Source organism: Passer domesticus, chromosome 25 (assembly GCF_036417665.1).
Source record: "Passer domesticus isolate bPasDom1 chromosome 25, bPasDom1.hap1, whole genome shotgun sequence".
In the NCBI taxonomy this organism is placed as follows: domain Eukaryota; kingdom Metazoa; phylum Chordata; class Aves; order Passeriformes; family Passeridae; genus Passer; species Passer domesticus.
The window spans coordinates 2868449-2885122 of record NC_087498.1 but is presented as its reverse complement, the minus strand read 5'-3'; the positions used below and the strand labels follow the sequence as shown (position 1 = coordinate 2885122).

Genomic DNA, 16674 nt, shown 5'->3' with positions numbered 1-16674 from the left:
ATGTCAGCTGAAGCTAATGTGAATTTTCACTGCTCAGCAAGCTCAGTTTGTGCTCCCAAACATCAGCTGGATGCCAAGTGGATCCCAGGGGAGGATCCCAGCCCTGCTCTGATCCCTCGTGGATCCTCCAGGGCAGAATCATGATTTATGCCATCACTTTGATGCCTGGTGTTACAGTGCCTGAGCAGGTTATAAAAATTCATTTTCCAGGCTCTTAAATCTGATTTTGTTTCCTAGAAATGGACAGCAGCCCCATCCAAGCAGCAGCATGTCCTATCTTAGCTGGGACTTTTTGTCCCAGCTGTGATAAAATTGTCCCTTTGGAGCCACAGAGAATTCCTGTGACGTCTCCCCATTTTCCGTTTCCCTCTCTTTTCTCCTCTCTTTCTATATCTATTTTAGCCCACACCCCCTGCTTCCTTGGGATAAAGATTTCACTTATTTATTCAGGAATTTGGCATGCAAGAAAGTGAGAGCGGAGATAAATTTGGCTTTTCTGAAATCAGGGGATTTTCTTTGAAATCCCTCATGCTATTTTAAAAGAGCTCATTCTTCCCAGTAGGGAAGCCTTCCTCCATTAGGGAACAAATCCCTTAAATTCTCATCTCCTTCATCACACTGATCTTCGTTGAATTTGTGAACTTCTGAGAGGGAATTTATTGCTGGAAAAATTCAAAGTATTGTTTGTTCCTGCATACTGAGAGTTTTTCCACTTTATTTTTAGGAGCAGGAGAGAGGAATGGTTGGCATGCACATGTGTAAGAGCAAAGGGGATGAAGCATCAGCAACTGGAGAGCCCGAGGCAGGGAAAGGGTGGGATTTGTTTTCCTGTTTTCTGTTGGTGTTGCCTCTTCCAGAGGTGATGGGGAAGCTGCTCCCAGGGCATCACTGCAGGGACATCAGTGCAGCTGAGTCATGGCCATGATTTGGGTCACGTTTTTGGTGACCCATTTTGGTTCCCCTGCTCTAAATCAGCTGTGGGGTTTTTCCTCCTGATTGTCAGCAGAATCCATCTGAAAGGAGAAGGGCTGAAAGCTCGGAAAAAATTAGTCTTAAACTCAATTCCCACAGGCAGGATCCCACCTTTCCCTGGGATCCCACACATGGTTTTGCTTCTTTTGCACTAATTTGAACTTGCCAAGGCTCAATAAATCTTCATTGCCAAGACCTGGATGGCTGCTGAGGCTTCATCAGGGCGTGGAAGCTGATGTGTGAGTTTGGTTTATGTACTTCTGGATCCTCAGATCCTGGAGCTAATCCCACTCCCTTCGGGGAAAGATGCAGCCCCAGGCTCTCCCCTGCAGTGGAAGGGCTGCTCAACCTCAGCTGTGGCTTTAGGAGCTGGTGTTTTTATGGGGTACATGACAGGGGGGCTGAGAGAAAAGAGAAGAGAAGAGAAGAGAAGAGAAGAGAAGAGAAGAGAAGAGAAGAGAAGAGAAGAGAAGAGAAGAGAAGAGAAGAGAAGAGAAGAGAAGAGAAGAGAAGAGAAGAGAAGAGAAGAGAAGAGAAGAGAAGAGAAGAGAAATGACCAGGTTGGAAGAGATCTTCAAGATCATCAAGTCCAGTCCAGCCCCAACACCTCAACTCAACCCTGGCACCCAGTGCCACATCCAGTTTGTTTTAAACACACCCAGGGATGATGACTGCACCACCTCCCTAGGCAGCCATTCCAGAACTTTATCACCCTTTCAATAAAAAACGTTTTCCTGACATCCAGCCTAGGCAGCCACAGGAGCTGGAGCAGCCCCACAGCGTTGGGAGCCTCCTTCCACCCTGCCCAGCAGCTGAGTGCTCATTTCCAAACTTCTCTTGTTTCGAGCCACCCTGGCTCTCCATGAAGTCACATGTGACATCCCGAGCGTGCTCTGGCTCTTGTGCAATTCCCTCCAGCCCGCTGTGGAAGCCTGGGCTGTGTTTTGGGGCTGGCAGCAGCGTCAGGCAGCCGTGCCCGTTCCGCAGAGGAAACTCTGGCGTGCGCAGGGCGATTCTCTGCTGTGTTTACCTGCGTTTCCTCTGCCTCGTCAGAGATCTTGACGGTGCAGTTTCGCTGTGACTCAGCCCTGCTGAGGCTGTGGAAAGGCGGTGGCTGCACTACTACAGAGAGCTTCATGAATGAAGAAAACACCTTTTCCTAAAGAGTGTCCGGGGGCCGTGGGTGTAGCGCTGAACCTTTAGGAAACAGCTTTCGTCTTTGCCAAGAAGATCGCTTCAGGAAGGAGAACGTGCGTTCCTCAAAAGCCATTTGTGTGCTTCTTGGAACACAAGCCCCTAGGAGGAACGTTTGAAGGAGCTGGGGTTGTTTAGCCTGGAGAAGAGGAGGCTTAGAGGGGACTTTATTGCTTTCTACAACTTCCTGAAGGGAGGTTGTAGACTAGTGGGGGTCGGTCTCTTCCACTGGGCAGCACTGACAGAACACGTGGACAAAGTTTCAAGCTACATCAGGGAAGGAATAGGTTGGATATTAGGAAAAAATTTTCACCAAAAGAATAATAAAGTACTGGAATGCTCTTCCCAGGGAGGTGGTGGAATCACCATCTCTGGGTGTGTTTAAAAAAAGGCTGGACATGGCACTTGGTGCTATAGTCTGGTTGAGGCGCTAGGGCATAGGTTGCATTGGTGATCTTAGAGGTCTCTTCCAACCTCATTATTCTGTGATTCTGTGATTCTACCCCACCTCCCACAAGCTTCTGACAGCAGCGAGTTCACCAGAAAGAGTGGGGCAGCAAATGCTGCTTCTGCACTGAAACAGAGGTTTGTGGACAGACACTTTCTCCCACAATGTGCCATGAGGAAAGGTTGGTCCTGGACATGGTCTGGGCAGGGTTTGGGGTTGGATGTTCCCAGGGTCCAACACTTGAGCAGGGTGGCACCTCACCCTGGTAACTGAAGGGCCTTTTCTTATCTTGACACGGTTTGATGTGACAAATTTGTACATTTTTTTGCCTTCTTGGTCTCTGCATTGCTTTTGGACAGAGGGACCCTGTGTAGCACCATCCCTGGAGGGGTTTCACCATTCCTGTGGGGGTTTCATTGTCCCCGGAGGGGTTTCACCATCTCTGGAGGGGTTTCATCACCTCTGGAGGGGTTTCCCCGTCTCTGGAGGGGTTTCACCATCTCTGGGGGTGTCCAAGGAATGCCTGGACATGACATTCAGTGCTCTGGTCTGGTGACAAGGCAGGGGTCAGTCACAGGTTGGACTGATGATCTCAGAGGTCTTTTCCAGCCTCAGTGATTTGTGGTTCTGTGATTTTCTGCACCATCTATTCTAGACGTAACTTGGAGTATCCCCTCTATTTCCAGGCTGTCACGGTGGTGTTGTTCTTTCTCTCCTTTTCAGAAATTCCCCATTTCTCACCCCTCCAAATGTGGACGATCTGCTGCCAGTGATGCTCGTGGGGGAAGTAGGGACTCGGTGGCCTTTCTTTCACCCCGTGTTTGAAGTGATGGCACTGCTCTCTCAGCAGCCCAGTGCTGATGACTAACAGTTCCTGATGAAGCACCAAGTGCTCCGCTCTCTGTTTTTTTCAAGATTTTTTCCTGCTGGCAAGGCGTGACGTTGGATATTTCAAATATGGAAACCTGGTCAGAACTCGTGGCGTGACTCACGTCGACTGCAACAGGTAAATCCCAAATTGCTCTTTGGAAATTTAACCAATGTCACCAGTTTGTCTTGTCCAGAAATGGGTTATTAATCATGAATTGGTGTCATTGGACGTTGATATGACTGATAATGTGACACAGAGAGAGCGTTACATAAGACGTTCTTAGAAGGTCCAGAATTTCCACGTGATTTAAATTGAGCTGGAACTGTCTGGAATTGCCACATGAAAGAATCAAGTGATGGAGACATTCCCCCCTCTGCAGATTCAATTTTGGTGATAAACTTAACTGAGAAATATTTGGACTTTTTAATCACACACATAAACCTCCCAATATCTGCAATTCTGTTGCAGCCTAAGGCAGATATTGAATAATATCCAAATTTAATATCCCCCCTGGGATTCCAGGGTGCCCTCTGCCAACGTGGAAGAGCAAGCTGTGCTTTATTCCCTATTTTCCATGGGTTTTGCCATTTTAAGCCCTTCTCTGAGGTGTTTGAGGAGTCCTGGGTGAGGTCAGTGATGCTGCCATCATCCTCATGCAGCTTTTCCCACTCCGCAAAGCAAACAGAGGTGTTGTTCTATTTTTATCTCTTTTATTTCTCCTGAAATCAGCTGCTGACAGGGATTTTATTATGCTCACAGCACTGTCATTAGAGAAACCAATGGGATCTTGGCACTGGAGTCTCAGGAGTGGGGGCTGTGTGCTCCAAGTGAGGTTTTCTCAGGTGAGTTTCTTTGCAGATAACTATAAAGTGTAAAAGTATGCAAAAAAACCCCCAAAACCTGAATATATAATCAATTGGCCCAAATATCACTTGCACTGCCTTTTTTTTGTTGGTTTTTGAGTGTTCTACAGAAGCAATTTTGAGCAACTCCCGCCCTGAGCAGCTCATTGCACAAGTGCTGCTTTGAGGAGTTTCTTTTTTCTAGTTCTGGTATTACTTGGGTGGGGGCGAGGGTGGGAGCGTGTGGATCTTCTGGAGAATATTGACTTTGTCATGATTTATCAGCAAAACTCTGACCAATAACACCAACCCAGCCTATTTATAGTGCTGAGGGGTCATAAGACAGAAACTCCTTATCACGGTTTGAGAAACCAGATGAGCCCAAGCTGCTGCTCGGAAGCTCCAGGGTGAATTTCAGAGCCAGCTTCACTCACTTTCCACAGCAGCACCAGGCCCTGCAGCCAACACTGGCCTGGCGACCCCCACTGTGGGGTTTTGGGGTGGTTTTTGTGCAGAGAGGGTTTGGAAATCCTGGGTTTTCTTTGTCACCCCACAAAGTGTGGATCAGCCCTGGCCGGGGTGGGGATGGTGGATGCAGCATCCCCAGAGCTGCCAGGGGATTTTCCACGTGGTCCCACTGTGTCTTTCTGCTCCAAAAGCTTTGCTGTGATTTTTTGATTAAAAAAAAAGATCCACCAGATGAGCTTTTTGGAGGTTTCAGACAGAACAGGTGATCCAACCTCCTTCTCCTGACAGATATCTTAATATGGAGACCCAAAATAAATAATGGAATCATAGAGTGCTGTGGGTTGGAAAGGACTGTAAAGATCATTTCTTTCTAAGCCCCTGCTGTGGAGGCAGAAGTTGAGTTATAAAAGCAGCAGAGTTCAATTGAAATCTCCTTGAGCTTCTTCAACAATTTCTCTGGGATTTATCTTTCTGAGGAAGCCTGAGGAAGATTTACTTCCTTAACAGCATCAGGCATTTATGTCTCTGTTTGGTTATTGTTCTCCCTGTGGCTTTTGAGGACTGTAACTAGGAAGTGGAAGATGAAGTTGAATGGTGGAAAACCCCTCTCACTGTTTAAAAATAAGAAGACAAAAAAAAAAATAGAAGAAAAAACAAGATCTGAAGCAAACTTCCTCTGCTGTCGGGAAAGGAGGGAACTTCATCCCTGCCCCTGAGCAGTGTCCAGCAGTGTCTGCTGAAAATACAACGTCAAATGAAGAGCCAAAATCCTCACAGTGCCCCTGATTTATTTTGATGGCCAAAAGGGGTTGTGCAGGGAGGAAATGCTCTGCATTTCCAGAGATTTCAGTGTCCTCTGAGGTCAGGGGACAGAAGGCCAAGCTGGTGTTCCCCATGTGTGCCAGGATCAGGCAGAGCTATCCAGGGGAACTGGAGAAGCTTCTGGAAAAATCAACTTTGTGCCAGAACATGATTTTCCAGAAATTTACACCTAGAGGCAAACAAACAGTGCCAAATTTTTCTGGGTTTTTTTGTTGGGTTTTTTTTTAATCAAATCAGGCAGGAATTGGTGGAGCCCAGCGGCTGTGACGTGCCAGCCCCTGCTTGTCCCTGACTGCCCATCTCTGTGCCCTGGGGCCAGAGCTGGAGCAGAACTCCCCAGGCTCACGTGCATCCATCCCGAAACCAGCCTTGGCTCCCTGGGGTTGTGAAATTGAGAGGGGCAATATTCACCCAAAACCGAAACCCGGTGCCGCGAGCCGGTTGCGTACAGAGCCAACAGCGAATTTACTGAAACACAGCTTTCAGTTTTGGTGAAAGCTGAACCTGGCTGGCTATTGGAGTGATTCATTTGCTCCTTGGATTGTTCAAAAACGGAGCTGATAGCAGCCAGCTCTCAGTTTCTCCTTTATTAGGTGTCATTTATTCCCTGCACTGTCAGCACATTTCACCCTCGGGGCAAACCCAGGGGCTGTGGGGGACTGTCCCATCCATTGGCTGCACCAGGCTGCCAAACCTGCTTTTCCGCCAAAAGATACTTTTGGGAATATGCTTTAGGGGTGGTTATGGGGTTGATCGTTAGACTAGGTGATCTGGAAAGCCTCCTCCAGCCTGGGTGATTCTGCGTTTCTGTGAAGTGCCCTGTGCGGCTTCTGCTGTCACAGCAGCTTTGGATCTCCAGGAATGAGGATGGGAGGAAGAGGAGTGATGGGCCTGGGGAACAGGAGAGATGGTGATGGCTTTGGGGAATAGGAGTGATGAGTTTGGGGAATAGGATTGATGGGTTTGGGGAATAGGAGTGATATGGGTGATGGGTTTGGGGAATAGGAGCGATGAGTTTGGGGAATAGGAGTGATGGATTTGGGGAATAGGAGTGATGGATTTGGGGAATAGGAGTGATATGGGTGATGGGTTTGGGGAATAGGAGTGATGGGTTTGGGGAATAGGAGTGATGGGTGAGAGGTTTGGGGTATGGCAGAACTGGATTTGGGGATTAGAAGTGATGGGTTTGGGGAATAGGAGCGATGGGTGAGGGGTTTGGGGAATGGGAGTGATGGGTCTGGGGAATAGGAGAGCTGGTGGCGGGTTTGGGAATCCCACCAGAGCCTGCACCAGAGCCCAGTGCTGGTCCCAGTGGTGTTGGTGCTGCTGGTGGCACCGCTCTTGGAATGTGATGGATGATTCCCTCCCCTTTTTGGGCAACTCCTGAGCTGCTGCAGTTTTGGATGAGAGTTTCCCAAGGGTAATTTGATTCTCCAGTTGGTCCCTGAACTGGGCAGGGGTGAGCTGGGCTCGCATGGGCTGCTCCTTGGCATCACTGAGAGCATGAACAGCCTGGCTTTGGGCACAGGGGCACTTTGGGTGGACTCACATGGACACAAAGGTGGCAGCTGAAACCCAAGTGCTGGATAGCTATAAAAAAAAAGCTTTTTGAGCTGAATTATTTAACTCTAAAAGCCTGAAATACGTATTTCCCTGTGGGGAAGATGCCATTTATGATAACCAAAATATGAGTTCACATTTTGCCAGAGCAGGGGAAACAATTATCTAACCTTCCTCACCGCCCAGTCTGGTGACTAAATGAATTTTCTGCAGAACAGCTGTTGATGCTCGAGATCCTCCACCACGCTTTTCCTCTTCCTCAAAGGTGAATCTTAGAAGAGGAGGGGGGAAAAAAAAAGAACATTTCCTTTTATTTTTAAATATTTTTTTTTGCAATTTCTTTCCGCTTTCAGAGTGAAATCTTCTCTCAGCAGCAGCAGCAGCAGTGCCATCAGTGAGTCACTGGGCGAGTGTCACATCTGTGCTGGGCAGGAGGTGGCACAGGTGGTGGCATTGCTGGCACGTGTCCCTGACCTGGCCAAGGACATCCAGCCAGGACAGGGGGAGCCCAGGGTCACCCCCAGCACTGGGGTGATGCTCCCTGGGGGACCTGGCACTGTCCCCTTCCTGCTGCACCTGGGGACACCCTGGGCTGGGCTGTTGGTGTCTGATGATGGCAGGAAGAGCCCCAGAGGGACAACCATGGGTGATGCCCTAAATCAGGAGGATTCAGGCATTGTCTTGGGGTGGCAGGCATTGTCCTGGATGAGGGACATTGTCTTGGATGAGGGACATAGTTTTGAGGTGAGGGACATTGTTTTGGGGTGAGGGACATTGTTTTGGGGTGAGGGACATTGTTTTGGGGTGAGGAATATTGTTTTGGGATGAGGGGCATTGACCTAAATGAGGGACATTGTCTTGGATGAGGGACATAGTTTTGGGGTGAGGGACATTGTTTTGGGGTGAGGGAACATTGTTTTGGATGAGGGACATTGTTTGGATGAGGGACATTCTTTTGGGGTGAGGGACACTGTCCCAGGCTCTCCAAAGGTCCCTGAGCCCTCAGAGATGGGAAAGGAGCTGCTCTGCCCATCCTAAAGCTGCTGAGATCCTTGGGCAGTGTGAACCTCTCGGGAAGAACCCTGGAAAGCAGCTGAGCCTTTGCTCTGGATGTCTCTTGGAGCGTGGCTGAATAAATCCGCATTTCCCTGAGCCACGCTCAGCCTGTTGCTCCCTACGAGGCAGCACCAGTGTTTGATTTTCAGAATTATTCAGGGGGTTGTGGCTCAAAACGTGACTGAGGAGAGGGAACACGATGTGCCTCTCTGGCAGCACCTCCTCACTCAGTGTTTTCTGACTCATTTGTCGAGTTTACCGAGAAAAACAATTTTTTTTTTTTTACTTCTGTCAGCAGCACTGCAGAGCTGGGGCTGGGCGAGGGCAGGGCTGGAGCTGGCCCTGGCCAGGCTTTCTGCCCATGATGAGCTGCACTAATTAAGAGGGAAAAGAGCAGTCTGATCGTCAGGGCTGGCCGAGGGTGTTTCCATGACAGAGATGCCAGGCTCATGGAAAGAGTGACATTGGGGTGGCACCTGTAGGGTGCTGCCTGGCTCAGGAGGACAGTGACACATTAGCACTCCTTCAAACGAGGTTTGGCTTTGGATTGGAGGGACGGGGATTTCTCGACAGTTAAATATTGATTTTTAAGGAGCTGAGAATTGTGTTTCACCCTTTCCATTGACACCCAGCTACGCAGAGGGCAGGGCTGGCTCACAAATTACATCACTTCAGGTGTCACAGAAATTACTCCAGTGCAAAAAACCACATAGAAACATTTTCTTCTGCTGCTGAAAACAAAATTTGACAGGGGTTGTGGTGAGCTACAGCATTATCATGGCAGGTGTAACACCCCACAATGATTTTTGTGAGTTGGTTTTTGCAGCTCTTTTCCTGAAGGAGATCAGGAAGGGCTCCTGAGCCCAGATATTGTTGCTGGATGTTGTTATTAAGGCTCAATTCTTCCTTTCTGAAAATTTCTGGGAGCATTTCTCTCACGTTCTCTGGCGCTGAGGACCTGAGAAAAACCATTATCAGGCTCATATCTGAAATGATGGTTTACCTAAAGCTGCTGTGAAATAGGAGCGATGACAAAGAATGTCAAACCAAAGCTGGGCTGTTGAGTGTTATCAGAACTTCTTAGAGCACAAAAAGCGCCTTGAAAGGCACTATTGAAACTGCCTTATCACCCCCAGACACTTTACTGGAAACCTGATGTTAAACTGATCTGGGACCAGCCCTCGAGAGCGGGGCGCCTTCGGATCACAACAGCTCGATGACAATTTCTTGAAGGACTTTTTTTTTTTTAGGATGAAATGAATGGTTAGAAATGAATTATTGGGAATTAATTGAGCTGGGTGAGGAGTGCAGTAACTCCCAGCAACACCAGTGGGATGACTCCCAGTAACTCCCAGTGCACAGGGGATGGAGCAGGGCTGAGTTTCCCAATGCAGCCAGGCAGGGGTGAGTCAGTGTCTTGTCCCCTCGAGTGTCTGGTCCTTGTCACGCTCCAGGGCTCTCCAGAACCGTGCCCTGTGTTAGTCACTGCCCCAAGCCCTGTGTCTGCAGCAGCCTGGTGCTTTCTGCCACCCTGGAGATGTTTTGTCACCACAGCAGTGACGGTGACAGCAGTGACGGTGACAGCAGTGCTGGGCAGGGCTGAGCATTGTCCTGGCTGTGGGTCTGCTGGTAGATAAAACCAGCACTGAGAGATAAACAATGGGAAGGATTCCACTGATTGATGAATGGAAAAATGGCTTTTACAAATAAACTTTAGGTTTGCTGATAAATGAAATTGGACATTGAAAGATGAAAGAAACAATGGGGAAAAAACCCTAACTTCTATAAGAATTAAAAATTAAAAGGGAGGGTTGTACATGAGAGGGGAATCTCTGGTATCAGGTGTTTCGGGAAGTCTGTACCTCTCAAGTACCTCAGGCAATGGGAAAAGAGAGAAGGAAAATGTGGTTGGGAAATTGGGATAAAAAGGAGGCTGTACCTCTCAAGTACCTCAGGCAATGGGAAAAGAGAGAAGGGAAATTGGGATAAAAAGGAGGCTGCGACCTCCAAAAATGTGAGAGACCCCAGGGAATGCCCCATGGCCTCTCCCTTTATTCGAATAAAGTAAAAGGACTCCTCTGTCTCCTTTTTGGACATAAACCTCTGATGTTTGTGGATTAATTCTCCTGACACAGCATTATTTTCCAGCTGCTCTGGGGATATTCCCTCTGATCCCAACTCATCCCCCTCTGTGCCTGTGTGATGTGGGATGTGCTGCTCACCACGGGCTTTGCATAAATGATTTCTCAGATGAGTTAATGGCACCCAGGGCTGAGTTTTAATTCCTGAGCACCAGGGCAGCTGGCTCACAACCCTCTCTGCTGCCTTTGCTTGTTATTTGGGCCATCACTACCCTTGGAGTGCCCTGTCACAACGTGCCCGCCATAAAATCCCGAGGGAGGAGCCCTCCCCCGTTAGCTGGAAGTGGGGAGGAGTGCCTTCCCTGCCCCATTCCCAGCCCTGAGTGCCCCAAAGGTTTAATTAACCGTGCCCAGAGTGCCTGCGGGAATCACTTCCCATTTTACTGAGCTCATCTGCAGCGTCACAGTGCTGAGTTTCAGAAATCCCTGCTCCTTCTTTCCCTCTTCCCAGAGCGAAAGAGGGATGATTTGCTGTTTTATTGAGGGTGTTTTCATGCTGCTGGAGCTGCTGGGTTGATGACAGCCTGGGGAGAGCCACGCTGGGGGGATCTGCTTCCATCTGGGTTTGGTCCAATGTGTGCTGATGGCTTCAAACTGCCAGAGGGCAGGGATGGATGGGATTTTGGGAAGAAATTCTGACCTGTGAGGGTGGGAAGGCCCTGGCACAGGTGCCCAGAGCAGATGTGGCTGCCCCTGGATCACTGGAAGCGTCCAAGGCCAGGCTGGACAGGCTTGGAGCAGCCTGGGACAGTGGGAGGTGTCCCTGCCTTGGGATGTGAGGTCCCTCCCAACCCGAACCATTCTGGGAACCCTGCTGGTTCCACCCCCTCTGCTCTGAAATGAGAGGCTTTTGGGCATCCCCCACGTCCAGCGCTTGGGGTGCTCCACCACCACCATTTCACACCCAGTAAAACCCCAAAATGAAAATCTCTCTGGGTTGTTCCCCACCCCGGTGGGGTTTTCCTCCTTCTTGCCCTTGCGCTCAGGGTCCTGCTGTTTCTTTTGCTTTGCAGAAGGTTGGTGACAGAATAGAGAAGCTGAGGGACACATGCAGAGACCTGTACAAGGCCCTGGACCCCAATAATCCAACATTTCCCTGCTGTTCCTGTACCATCCCAGCATCTGTCCTCCACCTCCCCCACAGCCACGTCTCCTCCTTGCCTTCTGGCACTTGGCTGACCCATCCTGGGCGTCAGTTCAGTTACCAAAAGGAAAAAAACGAAAGAAAGAAATCCTTTCATGTCATCTGCCATTTACATAATGAAGTAAGAACTCACTGCCTCTTCCATTGTTTCCTCACCCGGGCTGGGTGTGCACCAGGCTCCCGGGAATGCTGCCACTTCCTCTGCTTCCAGCAAAACTTTTGCTGCAATTCCAGGCAGCAGCAGGGATTTGGGGGAGGATTAACAGCCCAGACCCCTCCAACACCTCAGCCAGGGCAAATCCCACCTGCTGCAGCCTGGGCCCTGCCCTCTGGCTGATTTCCAGAGGGTGAGGGAGGCACGGTGGGCACATCTGGGGCACTTCCAGCAACCCGTGTGCAACAGCCTGACTAGCCTGGGCAGAAAATCCATTTGCCTAGTGACAGATCTCCGCTCAAGACTGAGCTTGGTGATCAATAAATTCATTAGTCACCCAGCAGATCCGTGCAGGACAGCCCTGGCCCACAGGCACAAGGTACACCTGCACTGCAACAGGGACACGCCGGGGCTGCTGCTCCCAGCAGGAACCTGCTCCAGAGGCTGCCTCTGGCATTGGAGGGGTGACTTTGCCACCCCAGTGCCCTCCAAGTCCAGCTGCCCATCCCTCCTGGTCCCAGAAACTGCAGGGAGTTTATTTAGCTGCACATTTTTGTTTGCAGACTGAATGAAGCTCTCTCCAAAGGGGCTGCAGGAATGTCCAAAACCAGCCTCGGAGCCAACAGCACAGGGGCCCAGGGTTTGCACCAGCACTGCCACATCCATGTGACAACGTGCCCCGGCTGACAAGCCCTGGTCCCCTGGGGACAGCCTGGGGCTGAAATGCTGGGAGGAGAACGTGTCTGCTCCTTTTGCTCAGCAGGGAGAGCTCGTGGTGAGATGGTCATGGATGTCACAGTGCCACAGGGCTGGGGGGCTCGGGAAGGTGTCAGTGGAATTTCTGTCCTGCAGGGTGGCAGATTTAGACTGATCATCTGAATTTCCTCTGACCCTGGAAACCACTTCTGCCAGCAGGGTGGGAACTGGGTCCTCCAAAACCCCTGATCTTGTGTTTCTGTGCATGTCCAACACCACAGACACAGGATGGAGAAGTGTCCAGGAACCGAGGAGCTTGGGGGCAGCATTTCTTGAATTTGGTAGTAGAATTCCTTGAATCAGGATTCCCTGAAAGTGGCAGAGGAAGGCCACTTGCGCCAGGACAATGGTGGAGAAAACCCTGGACTTGAGTTTCACCAGCTCCACCAGGTCCACTACCAGAAGTCCTGGAGTGTTGGGACCACTGGCATCGTGTGAGGGGATGCCCCTGAGGTTCCCCCATCCCAGCTGAGGGGAGCTGGGAACGGCCCCTCTCCAGGAGGGGATTGCCAGCATTGCTCCAGGTTGGGGCATTTTGGGGATGTGATCCCCAAGGACGGTCCCTAGTTTTGGGATTTCACATCCCTCTTCCCAAAAGAAAACCCACGCAGTGATGCCAGAGTTCCCGCCTCCGTAGGTGAGGGAAACACCTGTGGGAGAGAGAGCTGGTCCCTTGCACGAGCTCATTAATTCAGCAAATTACAAAGGGAAATACGTGCTGGGAAAAGCAAGAAAAATCCCAAAAGTTAATCCAAGAGTTATTTCCTCCTGGTACCGGGATAAAAACGCCTCCTTTGGAGCTCTCCAGGCCAGATGTCGGTGAGAGAGGTGAGCCCACACCAAAGAGCAAGGTAAGAAACTGAATTTATCCTTTTGCTCTTTGTCCTTTTGGGGATTTCTTTGTATTCCTATCTCTGAAATATTTTTTTTCATTAATAACTTTAATTTTCAGTGCTAACAAAACTTGTGTTTGACTTATGCTGTTCCAGAGGGAAACTGGTTTCTTTTGGGATAAAACTTTGGGATCTGTTACTTTCAGTCAGTTACCTCCTGTTGCTTCTGTGTCATTAGACTTAAAATTTTAATTTCACTGTATTTATTTTTCTGACAAGATCTTTTCAGAATAACTAATGTTATTAGTTATTACAGTCTAATGTTTATTTAGATGCATTTTTAACTGATATTTTATTTATTTTTCCTTTTCTTTTTGAGCTCTTCAGTTAAATATTTGATATTTTCTCTTGCTATGGGGAGCAAAAAGAAATGGGTAAGAGAGAGTAATGAGTTTGGGGTTTTTCATACAGATGTACGAGTTTTAAATAAAATGTGTGTTTTCATATGGATCACAGTTGTGCTATTTAGGAAAATAAGGAGGAATATTCTCTTCATGGGCAGGTCTCCCAGGCAGCTGACATGAGAGGATCCCCCCTGTTCCTCTGCTTCTTCTCTGTGTCCTGCTGGATGAATTTGATGCCGACAGCTGGGGACAAAATCTTCCACTTTGGAGCCTGCAGGGTTTCCATGAGCATGACAGAGATCAGGGCTGGCTTCATGGCAATTAAAGCCAATATTGTGAGTATTTCCCAGGCTCCTGGAGGGCTGGGGAGCCCCTGGAGCCCCTCTGGAGCAGCAGCTCCATGCCCATCTCCGTCCTCTCCGCAGCAATCCAGAGACCCCATCCGGACCCTGAGCATCCTGTCCCACCCTCACTCCCTCCACAAGGTTAAGGTAGGTGGCCCTGGCTGGGGAGCCCTTACAGGATCCAAAAGCAGGTGAATGTGACCTTGGGAAGAGCAATCTATCACAAATCAGTGATTTGCAGCTTTCTCACGCCCCAAAGCCCTGGGCAGGAGCCACTGTCCATCAGCCTCTGATACCCAGCTGCAAAATCAGCTGGTTTCATTTTGTGAGATTTGCTGAGGATGGATCTCCTGGAAAATCAGCCTAAAATGATTTCCTATCTATTTTATCAGCTACAATCAAGCACCACTGAAGAAGCTTTCTCTGAGTCAAACTGTCCTGCTGTGCTCAGCTACCACGAGTTTCCTGTCAGAGATGCTTTATCCTAGAGAGCGACTGCAGGTTACACCCCTTTGGAAGAACTTTTAATCATTAAATTAATTTTCTAAGTCTTCAGACAGGTGCTGCATCACTTATCAGCTCTTCACCTTCTACGTGGACAAGGTTTTCAAGCACTGCAGGACCGAGGACTCGTTTGTGAACAGGAAAATCAGCAGCATTGCCAACTCCTTCCTCAGCACGAGGAGGAAGCTGGGGCAGTGTGTAAGTCCTGGCTTCTGCTCCAGAGTGCATCTCTTAATATTTAATCTATAAACTAACCTGGGAGATTAATAAAGCTGCAAAGTCTCTATTTACATAAATGGTTTTTAATGAGAATACAAAGGGTGTGATGTGAGGAATATTCTGTCCACTGAGAGATTTTTATATTTGCCCATTCAGCAAACTCCACTGCTGGTCCTGAAGGCCAAAATTTATCCTGTCCTTGTGTCTGTCAAGTGGGCTAAAGCCTGATTTAGGGACCTGCAGCCTTTCCCACAGTTTCACAGTGTCTCAGTCTATGATGCCCAGCAAAATCAGAAACTGAAATCTTATTTTAAAAAATAAAATACCCAGACTAATGAATTGATCTTGTTTTTCAGCATGAGCAGAACAATTGCCTGTGTGGGGAGGAAGCCACGGAGAAATTCAAACAAATACTTGCAAACTATGAAGGGGTGAGTTGGTGACTGAGCCTGGTCACACACATTATTATTATTTATATATATTATAATATATATATAATATATATTATTATTAATGCAGATATTTAAATTCTCTATATGTTGGGTAGTACTGATGGTGCCGGCTTACAGCTCATTCTTTTAAATATCATTTCAGCTGAATGTCACATCTGCAGCCATGAAATCCCTGGGGGAGCTGGACATCCTCCTGGACTGGATGGAGAAATCTCGTTAGCGGGCGGTGTTAATTACCCACGGGCCGGGGCTGAGGAGCTGCAGGGGCTTTGCAGAGATGAGAGGGACAATAAATCACTGTATCAGTGCAGCTCCCCAGCGGTTCCAGCTGCATTCAGGCAAACACGGAAAGCTTTGCCAGCCAGGGACATCAGCAGAATCTTCATTTAGACAAAAATAACGAGACTGATTAAATCAGCTCACCCTTACTGCTACCAAAGGATGCTCCCAGGGAAAACCCACAAGTGTTTCTCTTGCTGGCAGACATAAGCTGTGATCATGTCATAAAATTCTTGTTTAAATTACAGATATTTTGCCTAGGGAATGTGGGGAAGGAGTGCTGAGAGCTGGCTGGGAGGGCTCTGCTGCAGCTGATGTTGCATAAACCCGGGCTCGGTCTCAGGGCTGCTGCCACTGATGGATCTGGCTGAAATGAGAAGTACAGTGTGGGAAATGCTTCCAAGAATAGGTCCTAGCAGGTATGTCAGGACTTAGAAATCTGTGTTTCCTTTTGAGATGATATTTTCTGCCTTATCAGTAAAAAAGTTTCTGTGCAAGATATGTGGTTGCTGAATAGAAAAAGGTTTTTGAGTGTATTGAGCAATTTACTGACACTCAGTAGTGAGTTTTGTGGAAATTGGTTGTGATGACCATAAATAAACCCAACTTGAAACTGTGCTGAGTCTGTTTGTCAAAATTCTGAGGAATTATATGATTCTTGCTGGTGAAACATTCTGAATTCTCTGTGGTGTCCTCCTACAGCAGATGCTGTCACTCCAGCATGCCAGGGCTGATGCATCCTTCCGGGCACGCCAGAAACACCAAACTCAGGCCTCCGTGCTGCTAAATCCCCTCAGTTTGTCCCCAAAACTGTGCATTATTTAGAGCTCTGGTGTGTTCTCTCCCATTCTGGGTGTTGCTGGTACCCTAAATCCCAGCTGGGGGACAGCACCAGCATTTCCCTGTGGCACAAGTGTCAGGCTGGGTGACGTTTGGTGATCCCCTTTCAAAGGAAAGATCTCTGACTGCTCCCTGTCCCCCCTCAGATATTTGCTGATGCCAAAGGAAAGCTTCTCAGGGCTTTGATTCTGTTAATTCACATTCCCATGGGTTTCATTTGTCCAGGTGTCAGGGCACGAACAGGGGAACACATCTCACCGTGCTCTGGCAGTGCTCAGGAGAGCTGATGGTTCAGCTCCATCACTCTTTTAGGAATGACAGGTGTCTGGAACATTCCATGGTTCTCTGTTGAAGGACAGCCCCTGGGATGC

At 48.7% G+C, this 16674-nt stretch overlaps 1 protein-coding gene across 1 annotated transcript; it reads left to right on the top strand.

Moving 5' to 3' along the window:
• Window positions 1–13841: 13841 nt before the first annotated feature.
• LOC135286058 (interleukin-20-like) lies at window positions 13842–15467 on the top strand. Its single transcript, XM_064399008.1, has 5 exons — window positions 13842–14000; window positions 14091–14156; window positions 14559–14711; window positions 15089–15163; window positions 15327–15467. The coding sequence occupies exons 1-5, from the start codon at window positions 13842–13844 to the stop codon at window positions 15402–15404; spliced, it is 531 nt and encodes a 176-aa protein (XP_064255078.1). The 3' UTR covers window positions 15405–15467.
• The last annotated feature ends 1207 nt before the right edge of the window (window positions 15468–16674 follow it).

What these genes read in the sequence shown, in the direction of transcription:
- LOC135286058 (XM_064399008.1), top strand. Translation starts at nt 13,842, where the DNA reads ATGAGAGGATCCCCCCTGTTCCTCTGCTTCTTCTCTGTGTCCTGCTGG. An exon ending in ACTCCCTCCACAAGGTTAAG is followed by an intron (nt 14,157 to 14,558) that starts GTAGGTGGCCCT and finishes TAATTTTCTAAG; the next exon opens with TCTTCAGACAGGTGCTGCAT. An exon ending in GGAGGAAGCTGGGGCAGTGT is followed by an intron (nt 14,712 to 15,088) that starts GTAAGTCCTGGC and finishes CTTGTTTTTCAG; the next exon opens with CATGAGCAGAACAATTGCCT.